The following is a 20,983-nucleotide window of genomic DNA, read 5'->3' on the forward strand; positions in this document are numbered from 1 at the left end:
TTGACTCATTGTTTCTCTTTAGGAAATGTAATGTTTTCCTCTGGCAGCTTTCAGGAAATTTTCATTGAAAATTCATTCTCTTTGATGTACAACTTGGGTTATGTTTGGGCTTGGATTTCTTTGGTGTTACCCAGCTTGTGGCTGGCCATACTTCTTAAATATGTAGATAAATGTCTTTTGCCAAACTTGGGAAGTTTTCAGCCATTGATGCTTCAAGTGCTTTTCCAGCATTTTATTCCTTCTTCTTTTCTTCTTCTTGGACTCTAATGTCACGAATATTAGACTTTCAGTTAGTGGCTCACATGTCCTTGAGGCTTGAATTTTTTGAATAATATTTTTCTCTGTGTTGTTCAAATGAGACAATTTCTGTTGATCTATCTTCAAGCACATGGCTTCTTTGCCATTATCTTCAATGTGCTATTGATCCCACACAAGGAGTTTTAAATTTTGGTTACTGATTTTTTTTCTTATTGTTGTTCTGAAATTTCTGTTTGGTTCATCTTAATAATTTCTATTTCTTTACTGAGACATTCTGTTTTTCATTTACTTCAAGTGTGTTTGTGATTACTTGTTGGAACATTTATATAAGAGCTGCTGTTCGATTTTTGTCAGACAATTCCCCTATCTATGCCATTGTCATGTTGATGTCTGCTGATTGCCTTGACCAGGCAGTTTGAGGTTTTTCTCATTCTTTGTATACTCAGTAATTTGGATTGTATTCTGAACATTTTGAATATAATATTATAAAAGTCTGTGTCTTGTTTAAATCTGATGAAAATTGTTGATATTTTTATTTTAACAGGCAATCGAACTGGTGAGGTTAAGGCTACAGATTCCAACCTATGGGCCTTGTTTCCTAAGCTATTTCAATTTTCAAAGTCTTCACAGTGTTATTAAGATCTGTCCTACTTGTGTGTCACTCAGGGGTTAGTTTGGGAGCCTGGCCATGGTCTGTCTGTTATTTTAATTCTCACAGTCTCTGGCTGGCCGATTAGGATCAGACTCCTGCATACACATTTAGGGTGAAACCATGTATTCATAAATAACTTTGAGAGTTGCTTTCTCAAGGTCCTCTTCTATGATGTCCTTGATACTTTTCATTTCCCTTGGGCTCCTCTTTTTGGCCCTGTGGCTGATAGCTGGGGCTTTAGTTGCCTTTTCTGTCATGCTTATCTGTGACTGCACCCATGCTGGGCCCAAATGGCAAGTGGATAGAGAAGGAATCAAGTGCAATGGAGGGGTCGCCCCATTGTCTTAGGATCACATGTCTACCTATACGGAAGGAAGATTCCCTTCCTTCAGAGTTCTGGGTCTTGCCAGCTCCTTGGCAGCCTTTGTCACTGCCACTATGGGATGGCTTAAGGGACAGGGTGGGAGAGAAGCAAGAGAAGGAAATAAGAAGGCAAATAAGAAGGAAATAAGAAGGCAAAAAAGAAGGATATCCCCAGTTTCTGAGGGTTAGAAATTTCTGGTCCCCTCTTCTCAAGACAGGACTAGCAGGTTTCTCCTGGAGCATTGTGTGCACCACTGTGCTCTCTTTGGGGTTTTGGGCTGCTGTGTGCTCAGGCCAGGGCATGCAGGAAGAGGAAAAATGATAAACTCACAACCATTTTGTAACATCAGATTCTAATCTTCCCCAATTCACCTGCTACTAATTATGTTTCTGAGTCCTCAAATAACTGCTCTGTGCATTCTGTCAAGATTTTGTAATTACATTCGACAGGAGACACAGTGAAGAGCGTGCTTATTCCATCTTGCCTGGAACAAGAACCTTAAAATATACTTTTTTTTTTTTTTTTGACTAGAGAATTAGAGAATAGTCTACCAGCCCTGAGTATTCAGCATCAAAAACATACATTTTAAAAATTTTCTCTCTCTCCATCAAATAAGTAAATAAATACATAAATACATAAAAAAATAAATAAAATCAGTCTTACAAAATGGGGTGCCTGGGTGGTTCAGTCTGTTAAGCATCTGCCTTCACCCAAGCTGGGATCAAGCCCCATGTCAGGCTCTCTGTTCAGCGGGGAGCCTGCTTCTCCCTCTCCCTCTGCTGCTCCCCCTTCTTATGCTCTCTGTGGAATAAATAAATAAAATATTTAAAAAATAAAATTCATTAACACTTGTCACAAAAAGCATTTTGCCACACTTTGATAATCACCAGTCAAAAGCAAGCTGGCTCAATCTCCTATTTTTTTCTAAGAAAAGAACAAATGTCTATTTATCAGTCTTTTCATCATGACACAGATACCATTAATTAAAAATGTGTGACTTATGGTCTTAGATTCTCTAAGCCTCTTTGAAGAACTATTTACCTGGATGCTATGACTTTAGCTCTTGGTGGAAATGTGTTCAAGACAGTGATTAAAAACAGACTTTGGTTTTTATCCAAAGTTGAGAAAAGAAAAAGTAATCAAAAATTTGCTTTGTTATCTTTTGCAATTCTACTTTGGAAGACAATGTCCATTTTGTTCAACAATGTTTAAATAAAACATTCTTCTTTGAATTTCATGTAAAGAAAAGGTTCATCGCTTCTTATGAACTCGCATGCTTCTTATATGACTTAGGTTTTCTCTTTGTCCTGCCTTTTAGGAATATCAGAACCTCCCATACCCTTTGTTCAACTACACTGACTCTCCTTAGCTAAGTTTCTTGGAACAACTGTTTTCTCCCATCGTCTTACTATTTTATACTTATTTTATTGGTAGAGACTAAGTCATAACTGGGTAAGATGCAATGGGAACTTTATTCATCTCCTCTCTCCTTTTTCTTTGCCATTTCTGTTGTGCTTTGTTATCGTGGCCTTTTAAAAAACTGTAATGTTGAACCTGGGTGATGAATACGTAGGATTCCATAATTTAATTGTATCTATTTTGTATATTCCTGAAGTTCTACCTAGTAAAAAGTTAAAAGTTAAAAAAATGAAATGATTGCAACAGTGTGGCCCTGCTATAGGAATAAAAAGGTAATCACTGAACTGGACTACGTAGCCTGAGGAAGACCCTGCACGTTGAATTCTGACAAACATGTTAAAGATGCTATCACAAACCAGTGGGGAAGCTTTTTTAACAAAGAGATAATCTGATGGGAGTGGGTTAGTTATTTGTGGGGAAAAAAAAAGGTTGACTTTTTACTGGATACACAATTTCTTTTTTCCCCCTCTATTTCAAAAGATTTTATTTATTTATTTGACAGACAGAGATCGCAAGTAGGTAGAGAGGCAGGCAGAGAGGGATGGGGGAAGCAGGCTCCCCACGGAGCAGAGAGCCCGATGTGGGGCTTGATCCCAGGACCCTGGGATCATGACCTGAGCTGAAGGCAGAGGCCTTAACCCACTGAGCCACCCTGGAGACCCTGGATACACAATTTCTAAATCAATTTTAGGCATATCTAAGAATTAAGGGGGAAAACAAACCATAAATATGTAAAAAATAAGTGATTACTGACTCTTCATTTGGGGAAGAACTTTGGTAAAAACAAAGACAACAATCCCAAAGGCTAAAGATTGTATCACATAGACATTTCACACTTTGTGTTTTGCTCTAAAAACCACCAATAATAATCCAACAAAAAACTGGCAATAATAATTTGTCACAAATATTAGTGGCAAAAGGGAAATATTCTCTGCCAATATTAAAATAGATAAATAAAATGAATAGTAGAACTCAAGCAGATGAACAGTCAAATATCTTGATAATTTTACAAAATAAGAAATAGCTAACAAACACATAAAAGAAATATATTCTTTACTAATAAGCTATTAAAGAGAAATCAGAACTATTAGAAATTATTTATCTACTAAATGTGATAAATAGTTTTAGAGAGAATATGGTGAAAGTCTTTTTAAATAATAATGATAGAGATTTAATGCAGCTATTTTGTCAAGAACTTTAAAGCTTTAAAATACTGCACATTTCATCTAGTAAATTCACTTCCAAGTGTTTATTTCAAGGATTCAATAATATGTATGTGGATTATATATTATATACTCATATATTATGCACATGAATTATTTGCAAATATGTGTAAAATTATGTGATAAAGACTATATACCATCTATTGTGCAAATGATGTGACAAGCAATTTCAAACACACTTGACACAAATGAGAAAATAGAATATTGCTGCAGAGAAGCAGAAGATACAAAGAAGAGCCAAATAGAAACATACACACACATAGAGGCATTTGTTGCTGCCTTAGAAAAAAAAAACTAGAAACAACAAAATTGTCCAAAGTTAAGATAATGGTTCAGTAGAATATAGCATATCCAGATAAGAAATATTATAGAGTCATTTCATATTGACTACAAAATATTTCATTTCATCAATATGAAATGATGTTTAGAGAATATTATTTTTCTCCAGGAGCTGTGGGTGTGGGAGGAATGGGTATAGAGTATTGGTTTGGCATCCTTTGAAATCCTTTGAAAAGGATTTGGAAAGAGATAGTGGTGATGATTAGACAACATTGTGAATGTACTTAATGCTGTCACTGGTACACTTAAAAATGGTTAAAATGGTAAATTTCATGTTATGTATATTTTACCACAATAAAAAAAGAAATATTTTATGACGTAGGAAAATACAATAAAAAATGATGCTATGTTGAAAATGAGGATGTTTGTATTCGCATTATAGGGACGCTACTCCTATGCTGTGCACGAATTCACAACTGGTGATATGAATCAAAAATGATAAAATCAAAATCTAAAGATACCCAAGGTCCATGTGCCTCATGTATACTGAATCCTAATTTCCAGGGGAAACTTGTTTTTTTTTTATTTTAAACTTATTTTAAAAATTAAATCTATAATTGATTTTAATGCATGTCTTTGAGAAAGAAGCAATGTTTTAGATTATAGGTAGTCCTATCCATCCATCTATCTATCTATCTATCTATCTATCTCTCTATCTATAGCCAAGCTGCAGGGAGGGGCAGAGGGAGAAAGAATTTCAAGCTGACTCTGCACTGAGCACAGAGCCTGGTGCAGGGCTTGATCTCATGACCCTGAAATCATGACCTGGGCTGACATCAACAGCCGGACACTTAACAGACTGAGCCACCTGAATGCCCCAAGATTATAGTTAGTCTTTAAATTAGGGACTGAGAGGAAAGAGTAATTATAGTATAATCCCAAATGTGTCAAAGGAAAAAGAAAATAGGCCCCAAACCCAAATGTACTTGAAGATTTACTGAAAAGCTATTGGCAGAAATCTTTGTAAGATGGGATAAAAGATTACTGACAGTTCATTATTTATTCTTTGTGTGCATTACTTCAAATTTCCTGCATGACTATTAGATGTACAATCAACAAAAAATTTATGAAAGTTAGTAAGTGAATCAGTTGACTAATTACTTACAAAGGTGAGAGAGTTCCTATTTTAAAACCTGAAATTACCCCAAAACCCAACTTCTACTACACTGATCCTTGTCATTGCAGCCAAATGTGTTCTGTGTCCAGAGTCAGTTGGGAAGTGAAAAAGCATCTCTACCTTTGTTGGGGCTATAAGATGACAAATGACCAATTCTCTCTCTTTCCCTGTTCCTTCTCTGCCCTATTCATTAGGACCACTGAATGTATGGGCTATTTTGGGTTTAGTCTCATAATCTGTACAGTCAGGGATGCAGCTGGATAGGTCCTTAGGGCTGCTTCTGTGGGACTGGCCTCTTTATTTTGATTTAACCTCTTCCTAACCTTAAGAGCTTGAAATAAATCAGATTTATAAATAAACCTGATTTTTATTAAGAAATCAGGTCTAGGGACTAAGACATTTTGGCCAATACTTTGGTTTGTGTGAAATACAGTCTCTCCTCTTGCTTACCATAAAATACCATGCCCACCTCCTTCAGATTTCCATCAGGTCAAATCATTTTTCTTGGTGTAAATCACTTCTTTCTGAAGAGTGCTAATCATTTCCCAACCTATTGCAAAACCCAACTGAGTTTTCCATTATAACGTATCTTTATAACATTTACGTTTACACTTGAAAGTGGTGAACTTCAAACGTATTTTCCCCCTTTCTTATTAGATGATAGAACCAGCCTGAGGGTTAACCTGTTTTAACTACCTAGCACAGTGCCTGATTTATCATAGGGCTTAATCAGTCTCGGTTCCCTTGCACTGGTTTCTGAAGTCGCACACTGAACACACTTTTATAGAGCTGGTACAGTGCGCAGGTTGGAAGACCGCCATTCAGAAAGAAAGATTTTTGGAAAGGAAGGAGGAAGAGGACTTTGTTCATCAACAAGGGTAGAACTTGAAGAGTAACAGGTTGGTCATGCTCTCTTCCAAAACACCTCCCAAATCCAGAGGCTGGAGAATTATTGGTCATTTAGGAAATGTTCCAAGATCCAAATCAAATGATAAATTTGTGCTGTGTATTTCCCATTTGTCCCTCCAGTTCCACTCTCTTCTTGAGCAAGCGCTGTGATCTGGCGGGGTGGGGGACACAGGGGGCTGATCATCATGGACTCCATCAATGGCCTCCTTCTCCCTCTGACTTTCTATGGAATGTAGCCAATCAGGAGCATTGGCATGAGATCTGAGAGTGAGGTCATCATGCTTATTTTCCCTCTTCCTTGTTCCTCCGTTCTTCCTTCCTCTACAGATTAGCTGTGACTTTCTCCTGAAGGTCGTGCTTCCTGTCAGGCAGCCCTCAAGCTCAGCTGGCGCTCCGGAGAACTTCTGGGTCTGTCTCCTTGCCCATTCAAGCTTGGCCCCACACAGCCCCTCTGCAGTTAAGCACGAGGCTCTATACCATCCTTTGCTGGTTTCTCTTAAGCCTGCCCACACTTTTATGAGCAACTTTTTACTTTTATTAAATTCTCTACAACTGTCCCATGGGAGGCAGCCATATGGGTCCTGCTAAGACATCGAACCACACTTCTCTTGATGTGGGGTGATTCTTTTTCCCCATTATGCCTTCACTGAAGTGCTCAGCACAGTGTCTGCTAGCCGGATGGCAGTGATGGCTTCAAGATGAGGCCTCTTCACGGGATCTTGTGGGATGAGGAATGCTTCACAGTGGAACAAAACCTCGTGAAGCCAGATGGGGACACTGAAGTCAATCGACTTGCATAAAAGGCATGATGCCAGTGCTCAGCCCTTCTCATCGAAAGAAGTGTAGCTTTAAGACTACTGGACACTGATAGTTTCTACCGGAAGTGTACACTGACATCCAATTAACTCAACATCCAGCTTGAGGGTCCAGTAGGAGTTCTAAGTTAACAAACTTTAAGAAAAGTTCTGATTTAAGAAACAGAGTGTACATTGACTCTCTGTGGAGTATTCTGTTACTCAGTCCACAAACCCACCATATTTAACCTTCCCGACTCCTGTGTCGAAGAGATCACTGTGTTACAGACAAGAGGAGAAGCGTAGAAAGCTCAGGCAACTTGCCCAGCATACACCATGAGCAGCAGAACCAGTGTTCAGAGACAGGTCCAAGGTTCTGCCGGTTTTGTGAGTTTGATTAAAGAAATACCTTTGGGGATAAAAGCCCTATAGTTAAGTGTTGGCTCTCCTGCTCTGGTTGGGTGACTCTGAGTGCCTCACCTAACTTTTCTGAGCCTCCCTTTCCTCATCCATAAAGAGGATAGAATAGTTTCTACATTATAGGTTAAGTGTGACTATCAAAGAAATAACATGGAGGAAAGAATTTTGTAACTCTCCCTTTTTTTTTTTAAAGACTTTATTTATTTGAAAGAGAGCGAGAGAGAGAGCACAAGCAGGGGAAGTATAAGGGAGAAGCAGACTCCCCGATGAGCAGGGAGCCTGATGAAGGGCTCGATCCCAGGACCCCGAGATCATGACCTGAGCTGAAGGCAGAGGCTTTAACCAACTGAGCCACTCAGGTGTCTCCAATTTTTTTTTTTTTAATTCTTAAGGGCTGTTAAACATGATTCATTCCTTTGGTTGCCTTTCTCCTAAATCCCCTCCACCTTGGAGGTGGTGAATCTGATTCTGGTTTCCATTTCCATACGAAATCCAAAGACAGACTAGTGAGATTTGATGACTTCTTCTTCCACTTCCTCTTCCTCTTCCTCTTTCTCTCCTTCTCCTTCTCCTCCCCCCCCTTTTTTTTCCAAGCTGTATTTATTTTAGAGTGAGAGAGAGACAGAGACAGAGCATGAGTAGAGGGAGCGGCTGAGGGAGAGGGAGGGAGAGAATCTCCAGTAGACTCCCTGCTGGGTGTAGAGCTGGGCACCACCCCGAGATCCTGACCTTAGATGAAATCAAGAGTTGGATGCTTAACTGACTGAGCCACCCGGGGGGCCCCTGAGGTTTGGCTTCTGAATAGCCATGGTAAGAGTCATGATACCAGTCAGAACAGTAATACCAATGACGCTTCTAGTAACAACTCACATTCATCCGCCACTTACCACATGTCATGTCCTTCAGTTGGACTATGTCCTTTAATCCTTGAACCTACTCTGTGAGTAGACATCATTGTCGTTTTCTTGGATGAGAAAAAACCCACCTCATGAATAATTGCATGTTTGGATATATGAGTTTAAAACACATTACTAAAATGAATTTCAATTAGTTCTTTCTGCTTTTGAAGATAGGGGTCCTACAGAATTAGTAATTGCACACGTGGCCGGCATCATCTCTCCACTGGGCAGTGTCGGAGCCGAGCGACCCTCCAGGTATCTCACGAGCCTTGGTTGGGTCTGATGTTAAAACAGCCCCATCTGCAGCAGTAACAAAGAAGGAAGACCTTTGCTTTCAATAACATTTAGAGGGGGCAGGCGTGGAGGAAGGAACAGCACTCATACTTCTGTGGCTTCAAGAAAACCACGGCTCTGCAGGTTTATCTTTTCCAAGAGAGGGATCTGCTTTGTGGGGCTCCGGCATGTGCTTCTCTAAATATTCTGATGGTTGAATCCAGCCCGAAAGCAAACATTTCAAAGCCTTTGGCAGAAGAAGTTTAGAGAGAGGCACCCAAGCCATCAGGCCAGCAGATAATGTTTACTTCTTGTGACATAATAGTCAAGTCAAATTCTATTTCATAGCAGTGACTTTCATGTCCTGAGAATAGAAAAATCCCTTCAGATGACCAAAGCACCCCTGCATGACCCCAAACCCATAAATCAATCTGTGTTTGTGGAAAGCAGTGATTCTTTTTTCCAGTCAAGATAGGTCCTCCGGCTTCCTGAGGTGCTTCTTACATTAGCAGAAGGAGAGAGAGAAACAGAGAGAGGGAGAGAGAGTTTCTTTAAACAGACTGATAGGGCTAGGTTCAAAGGTATGCCACTAAGTTCAGTAGGGTCATCTGGAGAGCTCAATGCCCTCCTGCAAATGCTTGGTCTGGGACAAAGGCTGCTACAAACAAGAAGCCATGCTGCCTTGCACAAAGGGCTTTACATTTTCCCAAGTCCTTCTGCATCCATGATTTCATTGTGCCACCCTCTCTCCCCCACCCCTTCCTGCTCTCTCCTCCCCCACAATCTTGATGAGGGAGATGAGGAAACAGAGCTCCAGCTCAGCGCTGGGGAGAAAGAATAAGATCTGGAATCAGTGCGCTTGCACTCAAATTTCTGCTTTTCCAGCTGTGTGACCCTGGGCAGGTTACTGAACTTCTCTGGACGTCCTTTGATTTATTTGTAAAATGTGGCCAGGACAGACTCAAAAGGCTCTATGCTATATGATTTCATGTATATGACATTTTAGAAAAGACAGAACTCTAGGGACAGAGGAACAGTAGTTTCCAGGGGTTAGTGCTGGGTCGGGGAAGGTTGTGAGGAGAAAAGTCTAGCGCGAGGGGGGTGTTTTGAGGGGACAAAACTGCTCTGTATCTTCACTGTGGAGATTACACAACTAGATGCCTTCATGAAAACTCATATAGAACTAACTGTACAGGAAAAAAAAGTGAATTTTACAGAATGTAAATTTAAATATTTGTACGGTTAAAAAAATGGGCTCACAACACACGTGTCTCTCAAGGTTGTCGTGGCATCTGAGTTTCCACAGCAAACAGTGGGGTGACTACCAAAACTACTTCTTGCTAGTCCTCACTTGGTTTTTCAAAGCTTACAGCTGTTGAAGAGAAATCCAAAAAGGGGAACTATCCCAATTTAATTTCAGCTCTTAAAACGGGTGCAAAAGAAATAGGGCAGTGAGTTTACCCCTAAGAAGACTCGACAATCTTCTTTGTCCTCTCCGCTTGCCCATTTTATTTTCCACTGGCGGCCCCTTCCCTGCCCAACAGACTCTAAACTTTCTCACCAAGTTTCACACAGATCTGGTTGTTTCTTGGTCATTTGTTTCAGGCATGTTGCCAGCTGGCTTGATCTGCCTCCTGCTACAGAAAACAAATCTCTCCTCCATTTCTCATGTGTTACCAGCCTAACAAATAAACTACTGTCTACGTTTTACACTGATTCCTGCAAACAACCCAGCCCTTCTCGTGTGGAGTGATTTCGGCAGGCTGGGATTTTTGAGAAGAAGAAATAGAACAGACTGGCAGCAGGGCGGTCCTCAGAGCTGGCCGAGGGTATTTTTAGTGCTAGGTTTTCATTAAGGACACTGGCTGTCGTTGGCCATCGCTGTTGGATTCCTCTGCCTTGCAGAGGGGAGTGTGTGGCTTTGAAATATAATTAAATCTGTCGGAAGGGTCCCAGCTCTGGTTCTCAGGGATTTCACAGTCGTGTCTTCATTTTTAGGATGCTCTGAATTTTAGAGGAGTTTGTGGTGGGATGCAAGGAGAGAAGTGGTTTCCCCACCCTCTCCACAAGACGAGATCCATTCTGCCTTGGCGTGGGAGATCAGCCTAAGCTTTGCAGCTTCTCCTCCTTACCCCATGCCCAGATGTGGAGTTTTAAGGCTCTAACATTCTTCCTTGTGAAAGAGAGTTGGAGATTTAGACTTGTTCTGGTGACCTAGAACACTAGAAACCAGAGAGGGAGGGGCTGGGTTGCAGAGGCTTCTCATTAGCTGGGCCCTCAAATACCTTGACATGTAGAGATCTTCCTATCAATAGAGGCATTCAAAAAGAGGATGGACTTGAGAGACGTTTTCTGCATCCCAGAGGAGTTGGTGCTTTCAAATTCCCCTAAGCTCAAGAGTCTGTGAATCCACAAGACTGCTTAACTTGAAAAGTAAGATGCTGATCCAGGGAGGGTGTGGAATCAAATTCTCCTGGAAATTAGTTGACACAATACTGGGCTGGACATCTTCTGTCTGTTCCTCTGGCTCTACTTTCCATCCTTCTGGAGTCTTCTGTCTTCCGGGAGGCTGACAGATCTGAGTTATATCCATACGCTCTGTGCCCTCATGCCAGGTGAGTCTGGCTACAAGGGATCCCAGAGAGGTGATCTAAGGGAGGGAGGAGAGTGAGGCTGGGGTTCAGTTCCTCCCAGCTCTCCTGCTATGGATGAGACATAAAATGGACGCACTCCTTGGACAAAGATGGCTGTCCCTTATGTCCCTTCAGGCTTAGCCAGAGTTCTATTACTAGCCTGAGTCACTGCCCTATCCCCTGGCATTTCTCTCCACCTGCCTACACCTTTGCAAACTGTCCTTCTGCTACACTTTCCCCAAGTGATTCCGATTGTGTGGGTCACCTCTTTCCTGGTAGGGCCCTGACTGACACAAATATTAATACAGACCTACCCTGCATGATGGAGAAGATGACACAATTCTTGCCCTCAACTGCTTTTCACAGTGTTATGGAGATAAGACCAAGATCTTGGCGGGGAAAGCGGACACATTTTTGTTGTGGTGGCTGTTGACTACGTGAGGTCTTGTAACCCTAGGAGACGAGAACTCTGCCTAGCTACGCCAGCCAACAAGACTAAATTCAGCTAAAAATAAAACAAACCAACTCTTACATGAACTCAATCGAACAAATGTCTTATTTTTTGGCTTTCTGACAAACCAGATTGACCGCATGTTCCTTCTGGACTAGTTGTTTTGGCACGGTGTTCAGACGTGGCCTCTGAGAGCATCTGCGTAATGACAAGGTTGACTTTGGAGGACCGACGCACAACGGGGACCCGTGGTTTCTGGCAGCCACGGGGTGACCTGGGAGGGTCAGAATGAGAACACACATGTTGGGGCTGGATCCCAGGATAAGGTAAGACTACTACCCTGCGGGACCCCTACAGCTGCCTGGTCATGAAGTGGAACGAGGTTGAATTCCCTCGGGAGGGAAGCACCTGCAGAAAAGTTAGTAAGAGCGGGAAGTCAGTGCCCTTTCAGGGAGAAGCGCCTCAGGGAGGAAAAAAGGTGCTCGCGTATTCATGAAGGGGCACATGCAGCAGGCCAAGAGGCTAACACCGCGATTTTAGGGAACAGGGCAAAGGGCTTCACGCGCAGTGGGAGCGTACACACGTGTTCATGGACAGCTTTGATTTTTCTGTCAAGCTATTTTCCTTGAGGCTAACTCCTCTCAAGTGAGGGTTGTACCACCTTTGTTCCCTTTATCTCGAGGCCTTAACATGGTATCTGACACATAGGAAGTGTTAAAGAAATAATTGTGGAATGAGGGCGGAATTGATATGCCTTCCTCCACCTGTGAGACCCCATTCCTGATCCCGCTCAAACTGCGCAATCCTGATGCCCCATCCCTCATCGGTATGTTTCTAGGGACTTGTATCTCCTGAGGTAAGTCTGAGAATCCCAGGGGTGTTCACTGGCATAAGGGGTCATTCTTAATTACTGTTCTCTACAGAAATTCTGGAAAATGTGAGTCTACACCCAAAGCTCATAAAATGCTATTGTTTTCGTCACTATGGCTGCCTAGTGTGGCTCTTGAAAGCAAGAGGTCCAGAAATACGGAGTAGACTTAGACCAAACACAGAAAATTGTTTGGTTATCAATATTTTTTTGGCCCAGCAGAAGTCTCACTGGGTCTTAGAAATGGGGAAAGGAAGCCGTTCTCTCCCTTGGAAACATTCACCATATCCTGCTCTAGCCAATTTAGAAGAGTGCCAGACCCTTCTCCCCTAGTCACGTTCTATCCCTTTACCTTGCGACCAAACTCTGTTTTCTTCATTGTGTTTATGGCTACTTGAAATCATATTTACTTATTACTGAAGGCATGAGGGCAGGGACAATAGTATCCCACCACCTAGAATTTGTTAAGCACATGGTAGGTACCCAATAAGCTTTGCTGAAAAAAATGAATGAATGAATGGGTTATTTCATGATATTAAATGGTATTATATTGGGAATGGGCTCCCGCAAATATATGCAATTCTTCAGTACACAGCTCTTTTAATATGTAAACAATATATTAAAACATTTATATTTAAATCTTTTAAATTAAAAGATTATAATTTAATATATAAACAATATATAAACACCATATGGATAAAAATATCCATTTGGATAAGGAGGGATTTCTAACTTCATCCATATGTCATGTTTGGAACTAATCTTCCCTCATGAAAAACATGATCTTGACTTTGAGATGAATCAACAGGCAAGTCTATCTTCACCCATATGACGAAGTCCCCTCTACATAGCCCAAGCTCCTCTGCTCTACCCTAGTTCTTCAGAAATACTGTAGGTTTGGGGGCACCTGGGTGGCTCAGTCAGTTATGCCTCTGACTCTTGATTTCAACTCCAATCATAAGGTCAGGTTTGTGAGACTGAGCCCCATGTTGGGCATGGATTCTCTCTTTTTTTCTCTCTCTCTGCCCCTCCCATCCCCTTCCCACCCCCTACCCCAACTCATACAATCTCTCTCTCTAAAGAAAAAGAACAAGTACTATAAAATTGAACCTCAGAAGGTGAGGGTTATCACCACTTTCTTCTCAAGATTCCCCTTGGTCTGAAAGTCAGAGATGCCCACTTGTCTTTCAAAATCATTTGGTTATCTTTCTGGGCATAGAGGTGGACTACTTTTCCCATCCTCACATGCCAGTAAGTGTAGCCATATGACTGAGTTCTGCCCAATGTAAGGTGGGAGAAGGGAGGTCCATGAAAAGCTCCTCTCTCTCTTCCTCTGTCTGTCTATGAGACCCAGAAGATCACAGGGACCACATGGGAGAATGGACCCACAAAAGAGAAAGAACCTTGCTCTCTAATGTGGTCCCCCTAAAAATGAACCTCTATGTGAGAGAGACATAAAACATTGAGTTGAGCCACTGAGATGTTCAAGTTCATCTGTTATGGTAAGTAGTTAGTCATGCTAACTAAGAGAATTCCTACACAAGGATGTCCTCCAGTCTGAAGTATTCTGTGAACTTTAAGGACCAGGAGATATGGGAGGGCATACTAGCCTTTCTCAAACCACAACAAAGAGGCTTTATTGCCCTACGTCTGTTAACACCAAAGGACCACTCTCAATTCTCCCCAAGAAAAGAAAGTGTGACTGGATATTTCCACTACTACAAAGCTTCTGGCAATGACTACATGGAAAAAATTTCTTTTAAAGTTTCATCAAACTGCCCCCTCGCTGCAAATGAATGAATGTATAAACTCTTAGTGATGGAAGCACTTGCTATGGGGGAAAACTGTATGATACAGTGAAAAGCATTTCTGGATGAAGAGAGAGACAACCCTGTTCCAGCCCTTATGGTTCTACCCTAACCAACTGTGAGAATCCTGGATTTCTCCGGAGGTTTCCTGGTGGTATTGAAAGGATCAAGGGAGACAAAGTACTTCAAAATAGATCCAGGTTCTGTAAATTCTAATGAGATAAGCAATTCGATTCCACATACCTCAATGAGGATTTGTTAGAGGGGGTTGATACAGATGAGATAAGACATAGCCTGCCCTCCAGTAGACCCATTCTCCCCATGCTTCTCTTCCAGGGAGAAGATAACTTTTCCAGATGCTCCCAGAAGATTTTTCCTTATTTTCCATTAGGCAGAACTGGATTTCATACTCATCCATAAACCAATAACTGGTTTGGTTATTGGGATGAGCATCACTAGATTAAACTGGAGGAAATAAATACTTGAATAACAAATTATAAGCCCTAAGAGGACCAAATGACAGTGAACCATCCGCGGTGTCATCAGGGAGTGTAAAAGAAGTGATTAACTCTGACCTGAGAATGAGAAAGATTTCAGTAGTGCTTGTAATTTTTTAAGGAAAAAACAAAATTTATTAACATGACCTACAAGGTTACATATGATTCGTCCTCCCTCCTTTTACTTATTTGACCTTATCTCTTGCCACTTCATATTCATAGAAAATATTTTATGGTTCAGCCATAGCTACTGATTTTGCATTTTTTTTTTAAACTTGCCATACTCTCTCCTCCAAGTCTCTGGTCGCTTCTTTATCACCTCTTCTCCTATTACATCATGTGTACGTATCTTTCATGCTTTAGCTTATGAGTTACTTCCTCCAGGAAGCCTTCCTAGATTCCCCAGTCCAGGTTAGATATACTTTGTACTATTTAGCATGCTACGGCCAAAGTAGAACAGATAGGAACATGTAGTGGTGACATCACGTAATAAGAAATCTGGAGATACACAGATATCGGATTGGTTCTATGATGTGATAATGTCAATACTTAGAATCATTTTCTGCAATGCCCTTGGCTTTTATTTCATGGTCACGAGATGGCTGCCGTAACTCTGATCATGCCCTCCCAGGAAGCCACCAAGAGCAGAAAGGGAAGAAAACACCTCTCTGTGATGATCTTAATCTTCAGGGAAAGTCCTTCTTAGGAGTCCTTTGAAGCCTTTCCGTTATGTCTCACTGGCCAGAAGGAGCTCATCTATGTGTATGCCTAAGCTGCAGCGGGGGCCGGGGAGTGAGTGTCTGGCATGTACAGGGGAGGAACCTCTGCAAGCATGGAAGAAATGTGAAGGTTTTGACTCTTGGATAAGCCAACGATGGATCCTCCCTCTGGACTTCCACAGTCCCCAGTTCCCTCTCTGGTCTCTCATTACATTGTAGGTAGTTGCTTACTTGATTGTATCCACTAGCCTACAATCTTTGTTAGGGAAGGACAATTGCACTGAATAAATGAAAAATAAACACAGCGTTAGTACTTACCAACACCTCCAATAACAAAATCACAAACTAAGATCACCTCGGTCTGTTGAGTAGCTGTGTTTATAACTCTTTACTGACCGGTGGCTCCCTGGTGAAATCCTAAGAGGTAAGATCTCAACCTCAAGGGCTATTAAGACAAAATAAGACAAAGCACAATTCCCAAATCTCTCCTGGGTGGTAAGATGAGGTGTGGATAGTGAAAGCAGAGAGCTTGAGAGCTGATAGGAGCAGTGGGACCTGAACTGGCCTGGGGGAGACCAAGCAGACATGGGTATCATTTGGGATTCTTTTGGCTGTGAGAGACAGAAAATTCAAGTTAGTTTACATAATAAGGAACACTTACTTTCTCAATAACAGAAGGTCTCATGACAAGGCAGCTGCAGGTTTATCATGCTTTGTTACCCGTACGGGGTTCAAAGATGGAAACCACAGTTCCAAGCTCTATATCCACAGTGCCCACCCAAGAACACATTTTCCCCTCTGCCTCTTTTTAAGGAAGGAGGTACTTTTCCTGAAGCCTCCCCACAGATTTTTCCTGATTTGTCATGAGGCGACACAGGATTACATATACATCCGTGAACTCACTGCTATGGTTAATGGGATGATCCTCACTGAATTAAACCAAGTGAGATTTATCTTTGGTACATGCAGAACGCCAACAAAATCAGTGGCTCTTCAAGGGAAAACGAAAGCAGGAGTTGGAGTGGTTGTTGGACAAGCCACCAACAACATTTGCTACAAATGGCTCCCTTGGAACCAAGCAAATTCCAGCTTTGGAATGAATAAGTCATACAAGGCTGAGTCTCAAACCACACCTGGCCCTACAAAAAAACTCTTCAAATGAAATAACAGTCTAAGTCACAACGTTTGTCAACTGGTTTCTTCTGACGTAGTATCATACAGAGGTTGGTATTATTACTTCGGCAAGGAGAAAGTAATTCATTACATTCACACCTTCTGGGTTACTTTTTTGCAGAGGGCCAGTGTAGTTACCCTTAAACACTAGGAGCTGTATACCCTGAACTATTCTAGAAAAGTAAGACACTGGCATTCACTCTCTATTATGGTTTAAGTCTGGGTCCTGGCCTCCTACTTCACTGGTATCTGAACATTTCGATCTCATCACCTACAGGAAAACTTCCTTGTTCCAGATGTGGAACTTGAGGTGGTTGGTCCCAACCTGTGAGGCAATACCTTCATTAAAAGTTGTTAAACTGAGAGATGGTGTTTTCCCACCAGGTGGGAGCAAAACAGTTTTAGAGTGGGTTTTGGTTCAGCTCCTCTGCAGGGACAATTAGCATTGTTTACCTTTCATTACCCAAGGCATGGCTTGGTGGGCCAGGAAGTCCTTCTAAGCCAGAACTTTACCTGTAGACACGAATTATTCTTCTGCCTGATCATCTGGGTCCTCTGTATGGGATATTTTGAGATTCTGAGTCAGAAGTCAGCAAACTAAAGCTTGTGGGCCAAATCTGGCCTGCCACCTGTTTTTGTAAATAAAGTTTTATTAGGATACAACCACACTCAATGGGTTGCACCTTGTCTATGCTGCTTCTGAGTTACAATGGCAGACTTGAGTGATTGCCACAGAGAACCCAGGGCCCACAAAGCTTGAAATATTTACCATTTGGCTTTACAGAGGAGTTTACGGACCTTTGAGAGGGAAAGAGCAAGTGAGAACCAGGAAGTTATAAGCAAGACTGATGTCCAAACTCATATAAATAAATACTAAACAAAAGTTGCTGAGAAGTTAGAAGGGATTCAGATAGTTTGGAACAGGTCACAGTAGGTCAAGCCACGCCTGACCAGGCCTTTATTCAGCCCCTGATATGTATGGGCGCTTCACAGGGAGCTGACACGGTGCCTTTTCTCCCTGGGGAGAAGCACTCCACTTCCTAAGTGTTTGTGTTCCCAAATGTGAAACCCAGACGTGGTTCTCTAAACTGCCCTGTTGAGCTGCTCCAGTCCGGAGTGTCTTGCCATCTGACTCACACATCCATCAGAGCTGCTCCACGCAGCCTCCGGACTGGCCATAAAAACACTCAGCCGCAGACCTCCTTCATTTTCAAACAAGAGCTGAAGAATGACCACAACAGAAACCTGTTTATACAGTTTGGATTTTCTTAGTACCATACCGTGGACGTCAGACAAGTCTTTATCGCTAACTCTAAGGGCGGATTTCTGCTGAACCCTAAGGCAGAGTTATCTGCTTATCCCTCTAAACCAAAAATAAGAAAAAAAAATTATTAAAGATAATAATTATCAAACACTCTTACTTAAGATATTGCATGAAGCACTTTACGGATATTATTTCCGTTGATCTTTACCATGATACTGTGAACGGTTACTATTACTATATTATCTCCCTTTTGTTGGTGAAGAAGGTAAAGCCCAGTACAGGGCTTCCCAAACTTGGAAAGCTTGTTAAAACACAGATTCCTGGTCCCTGCCCCTAGAACTTCCCATTCAGCCAGTCCAGGGGGGAGCCCAAGATTCTGTGTTTCTACCGAGTTCCTGGTGGAGCAGACTGCGGGCCCCGGCCACAACGTAAGTATAATGGCTGAGCATTTAGGTGAGCAACCTAGACTCCTGGCCACTGCGGCAGGGTCACTTCTCAAACCCGGGTTTGTGTGTGTGACTCCGTCCATTCTTTTAATCATTGTTGATAATCCGCTTCCCATGAACTGGAAAAAGAATGAGTGAGCAGTATTCAAACACACACTCTAGAAATCTTGTCAAAAATTCAATGGGTATAATTTCCCAAATGACCCAAATCCTTCTCAGTTGGGGACTAGGCATTTTTTGCCATCTTGGGAAGGGACATGTGGACACTATATAGTCACAAGGCCCTATAAATAAACTAATTGGCACATTACTTTGGCCTCGCATAGTAGATCCCTCAACATGACCAATTCTAAGAAGTCTTACCCAAATAACCACACCCCCATGCCTTTTTATGTACTTTTAGGACTGAAGGAAGAGATGATTGCCATGCATGACTTGCTTCAATAGTATCAGCTCTATTCATCATACCTTCTCTTCCCATCTAGAACAGAAATTGTTCAAAGGGATTCTTTTTTGTTGTCCTAATATCTTAATGTTGTGTTGTACCTGCGTATACAATATTCAAGGTTCTACAGTGTGTAGAGTATCTGGATAGCTTGGTATAGTGTTAAGAATATGGGCTTTGTTGTCCAAATTTGCGTCCATGTGCAACATAACTGTCTGCTATGTGACTTTGCTCCTTATTAATAAAATGGAGATCAAAATACCCCCATGAGGTTGCTGTGAGTATTAAATGTACTCAGCCATGCATATAAAGAGGCCTAACAATGCTAATTATAGATTATTACATATATATAACCATAACCGTAACATATATATAACATATATAATAACATTTTTTTTTTTTTTTTATGCTACCATGCAACAAAACTTTTATTAACATTTTGAACAGCTATTGAGAAAACCAGTGACTCAGTTATTACTGAAACTGGTAATTTCTAAACTTAAATTGGGGCAAAATGGCTATAGTGCAGAACAATGCCATCATTGGGCACTATGAATTCAAAACTGGAGAATTAACAGCCACCCCTCAGACGGAGAACCAGGTGGAGAGTGGACTCTTTCTGGATGTTGTAATCAGAGAGAGTGCGGCCATCTTCCAGCTGCTTGCCAGCAAAGATAAGCCTCTGCTGGTCGGGGGGGATGCCCTCCTTATCTTGGATCTTGGCCTTCACGTTTTCGATGGTGTCACTGGGCTCCACCTCCAGGGTGATGGTCTTGCCGGTCAGGGTCTTCACGAAGATCTGCATGCCACCTCTCAGGCGCAGGACCAGGTGCAGGGTGGACTCTTTCTGGATGTTGTAGTCAGAAAGAGTGCGGCCATCTTCCAGCTGCTTGCCGGCGAAGATAAGCCTCTGCTGGTCGGGGGGGATGCCCTCCTTATCTTGGATCTTGGCCTTTACGTTTTCGATGGTGTCACTGGGCTCCACCTCCAGGGTGATGGTCTTGCCGGTCAGGGTCTTCACGAAGATCTGCATGCCACCTCTCAGGCGCAGGACCAGGTGCAGGGTGGACTCTTTCTGGATGTTGGATATGGATATAATATGTTATTATATATGTTATATTATAATATATATTATATATTATTATATATATTATATATGTTACAATGTTTTGTATGATTATATATGTTATATATAAACATATATAATATATAATACATATTTATATAAAATATCATACAATTACATATTAATATTAACCAATACATTAATATTATGAATTATATCACTACTATGTTAATTATGTAGTATAACCATTAAGTATGAACTATGCTATAAAATTAACATATTAATTATATAATTATATAAGATATGTGCTATACAATTATATGTAATTATGTAGTTATAGATTATCACTTAAGCTCTAGAGAAGCTCAGTTAATAACACTAACATTTAGTGTTAACTAAATGCACTTTTTAACCTAATGTTTTAGAGGAAGAAACACACAGGAGCCCTGGATGAATTAGCCAATATATGTCAGGTCCAGGCAAAAATGCAGTGACTAAGTTTCCATGCTCATTAGCCCTATCCCCTTTGCTCAGATTATGTACCTTCTGGAATAGTCTCTTCTTCACTCTTTGCCTATGCAGGCTTCAAGTCCTTCCTCTGCTGTCAGACCTTCCCAGACCATGGCCATACTCTTGTTTCCCTATCACACTACCTTGTGGATTCATTGTACAGATTAGTTTACACTCTTTCCTGTCTTTTTCCTGAGAGTATACTTCTCCAAAAGATACTCTCCTGTTAAAATTTTTATTTTATCTAACTTATGTGCTCATTTATTGGCTTATCCACTAGAAGACACTGTCTGGGGACCAGAGACTGTCTTCCTCTTCACCGCTGAGATCCCAACATCTACCACACAGTCACAAAGACCTCAGTCTGCTCAAAGAAGGGATTAACTTTTTGAGCTTCAATGTGCCAAACAAACCCAGAAAGAGGGAGCAGCGTTCC

The 20,983-nt window shown here is 41.4% G+C and overlaps 1 protein-coding gene across 1 annotated transcript; it reads right to left on the reverse strand.

Annotated features, from left to right (window-relative positions):
• Nucleotides 1-19,378: 19,378 nt before the first annotated feature.
• On the reverse strand, nt 19,379-20,058 carry LOC123932029 (polyubiquitin). Its single transcript, XM_045989658.1, has one exon. It carries the CDS (start codon nt 20,002-20,004, stop codon nt 19,543-19,545), a length of 462 nt encoding a protein of 153 aa, XP_045845614.1. The 5' UTR covers nt 20,005-20,058; the 3' UTR covers nt 19,379-19,542.
• Nucleotides 20,059-20,983: the final 925 nt, after the last annotated feature.

This window comes from Meles meles, chromosome 20, assembly GCF_922984935.1.
Source record: "Meles meles chromosome 20, mMelMel3.1 paternal haplotype, whole genome shotgun sequence".
NCBI lineage: Eukaryota > Metazoa > Chordata > Mammalia > Carnivora > Mustelidae > Meles > Meles meles.

Bases quoted from the DNA above. Each gene is read 5' to 3' on its own strand.
- LOC123932029 (XM_045989658.1), bottom strand. From the start codon at position 20,004: ATGCAGATCTTCGTGAAGACCCTGACCGGCAAGACCATCACCCTGGAG.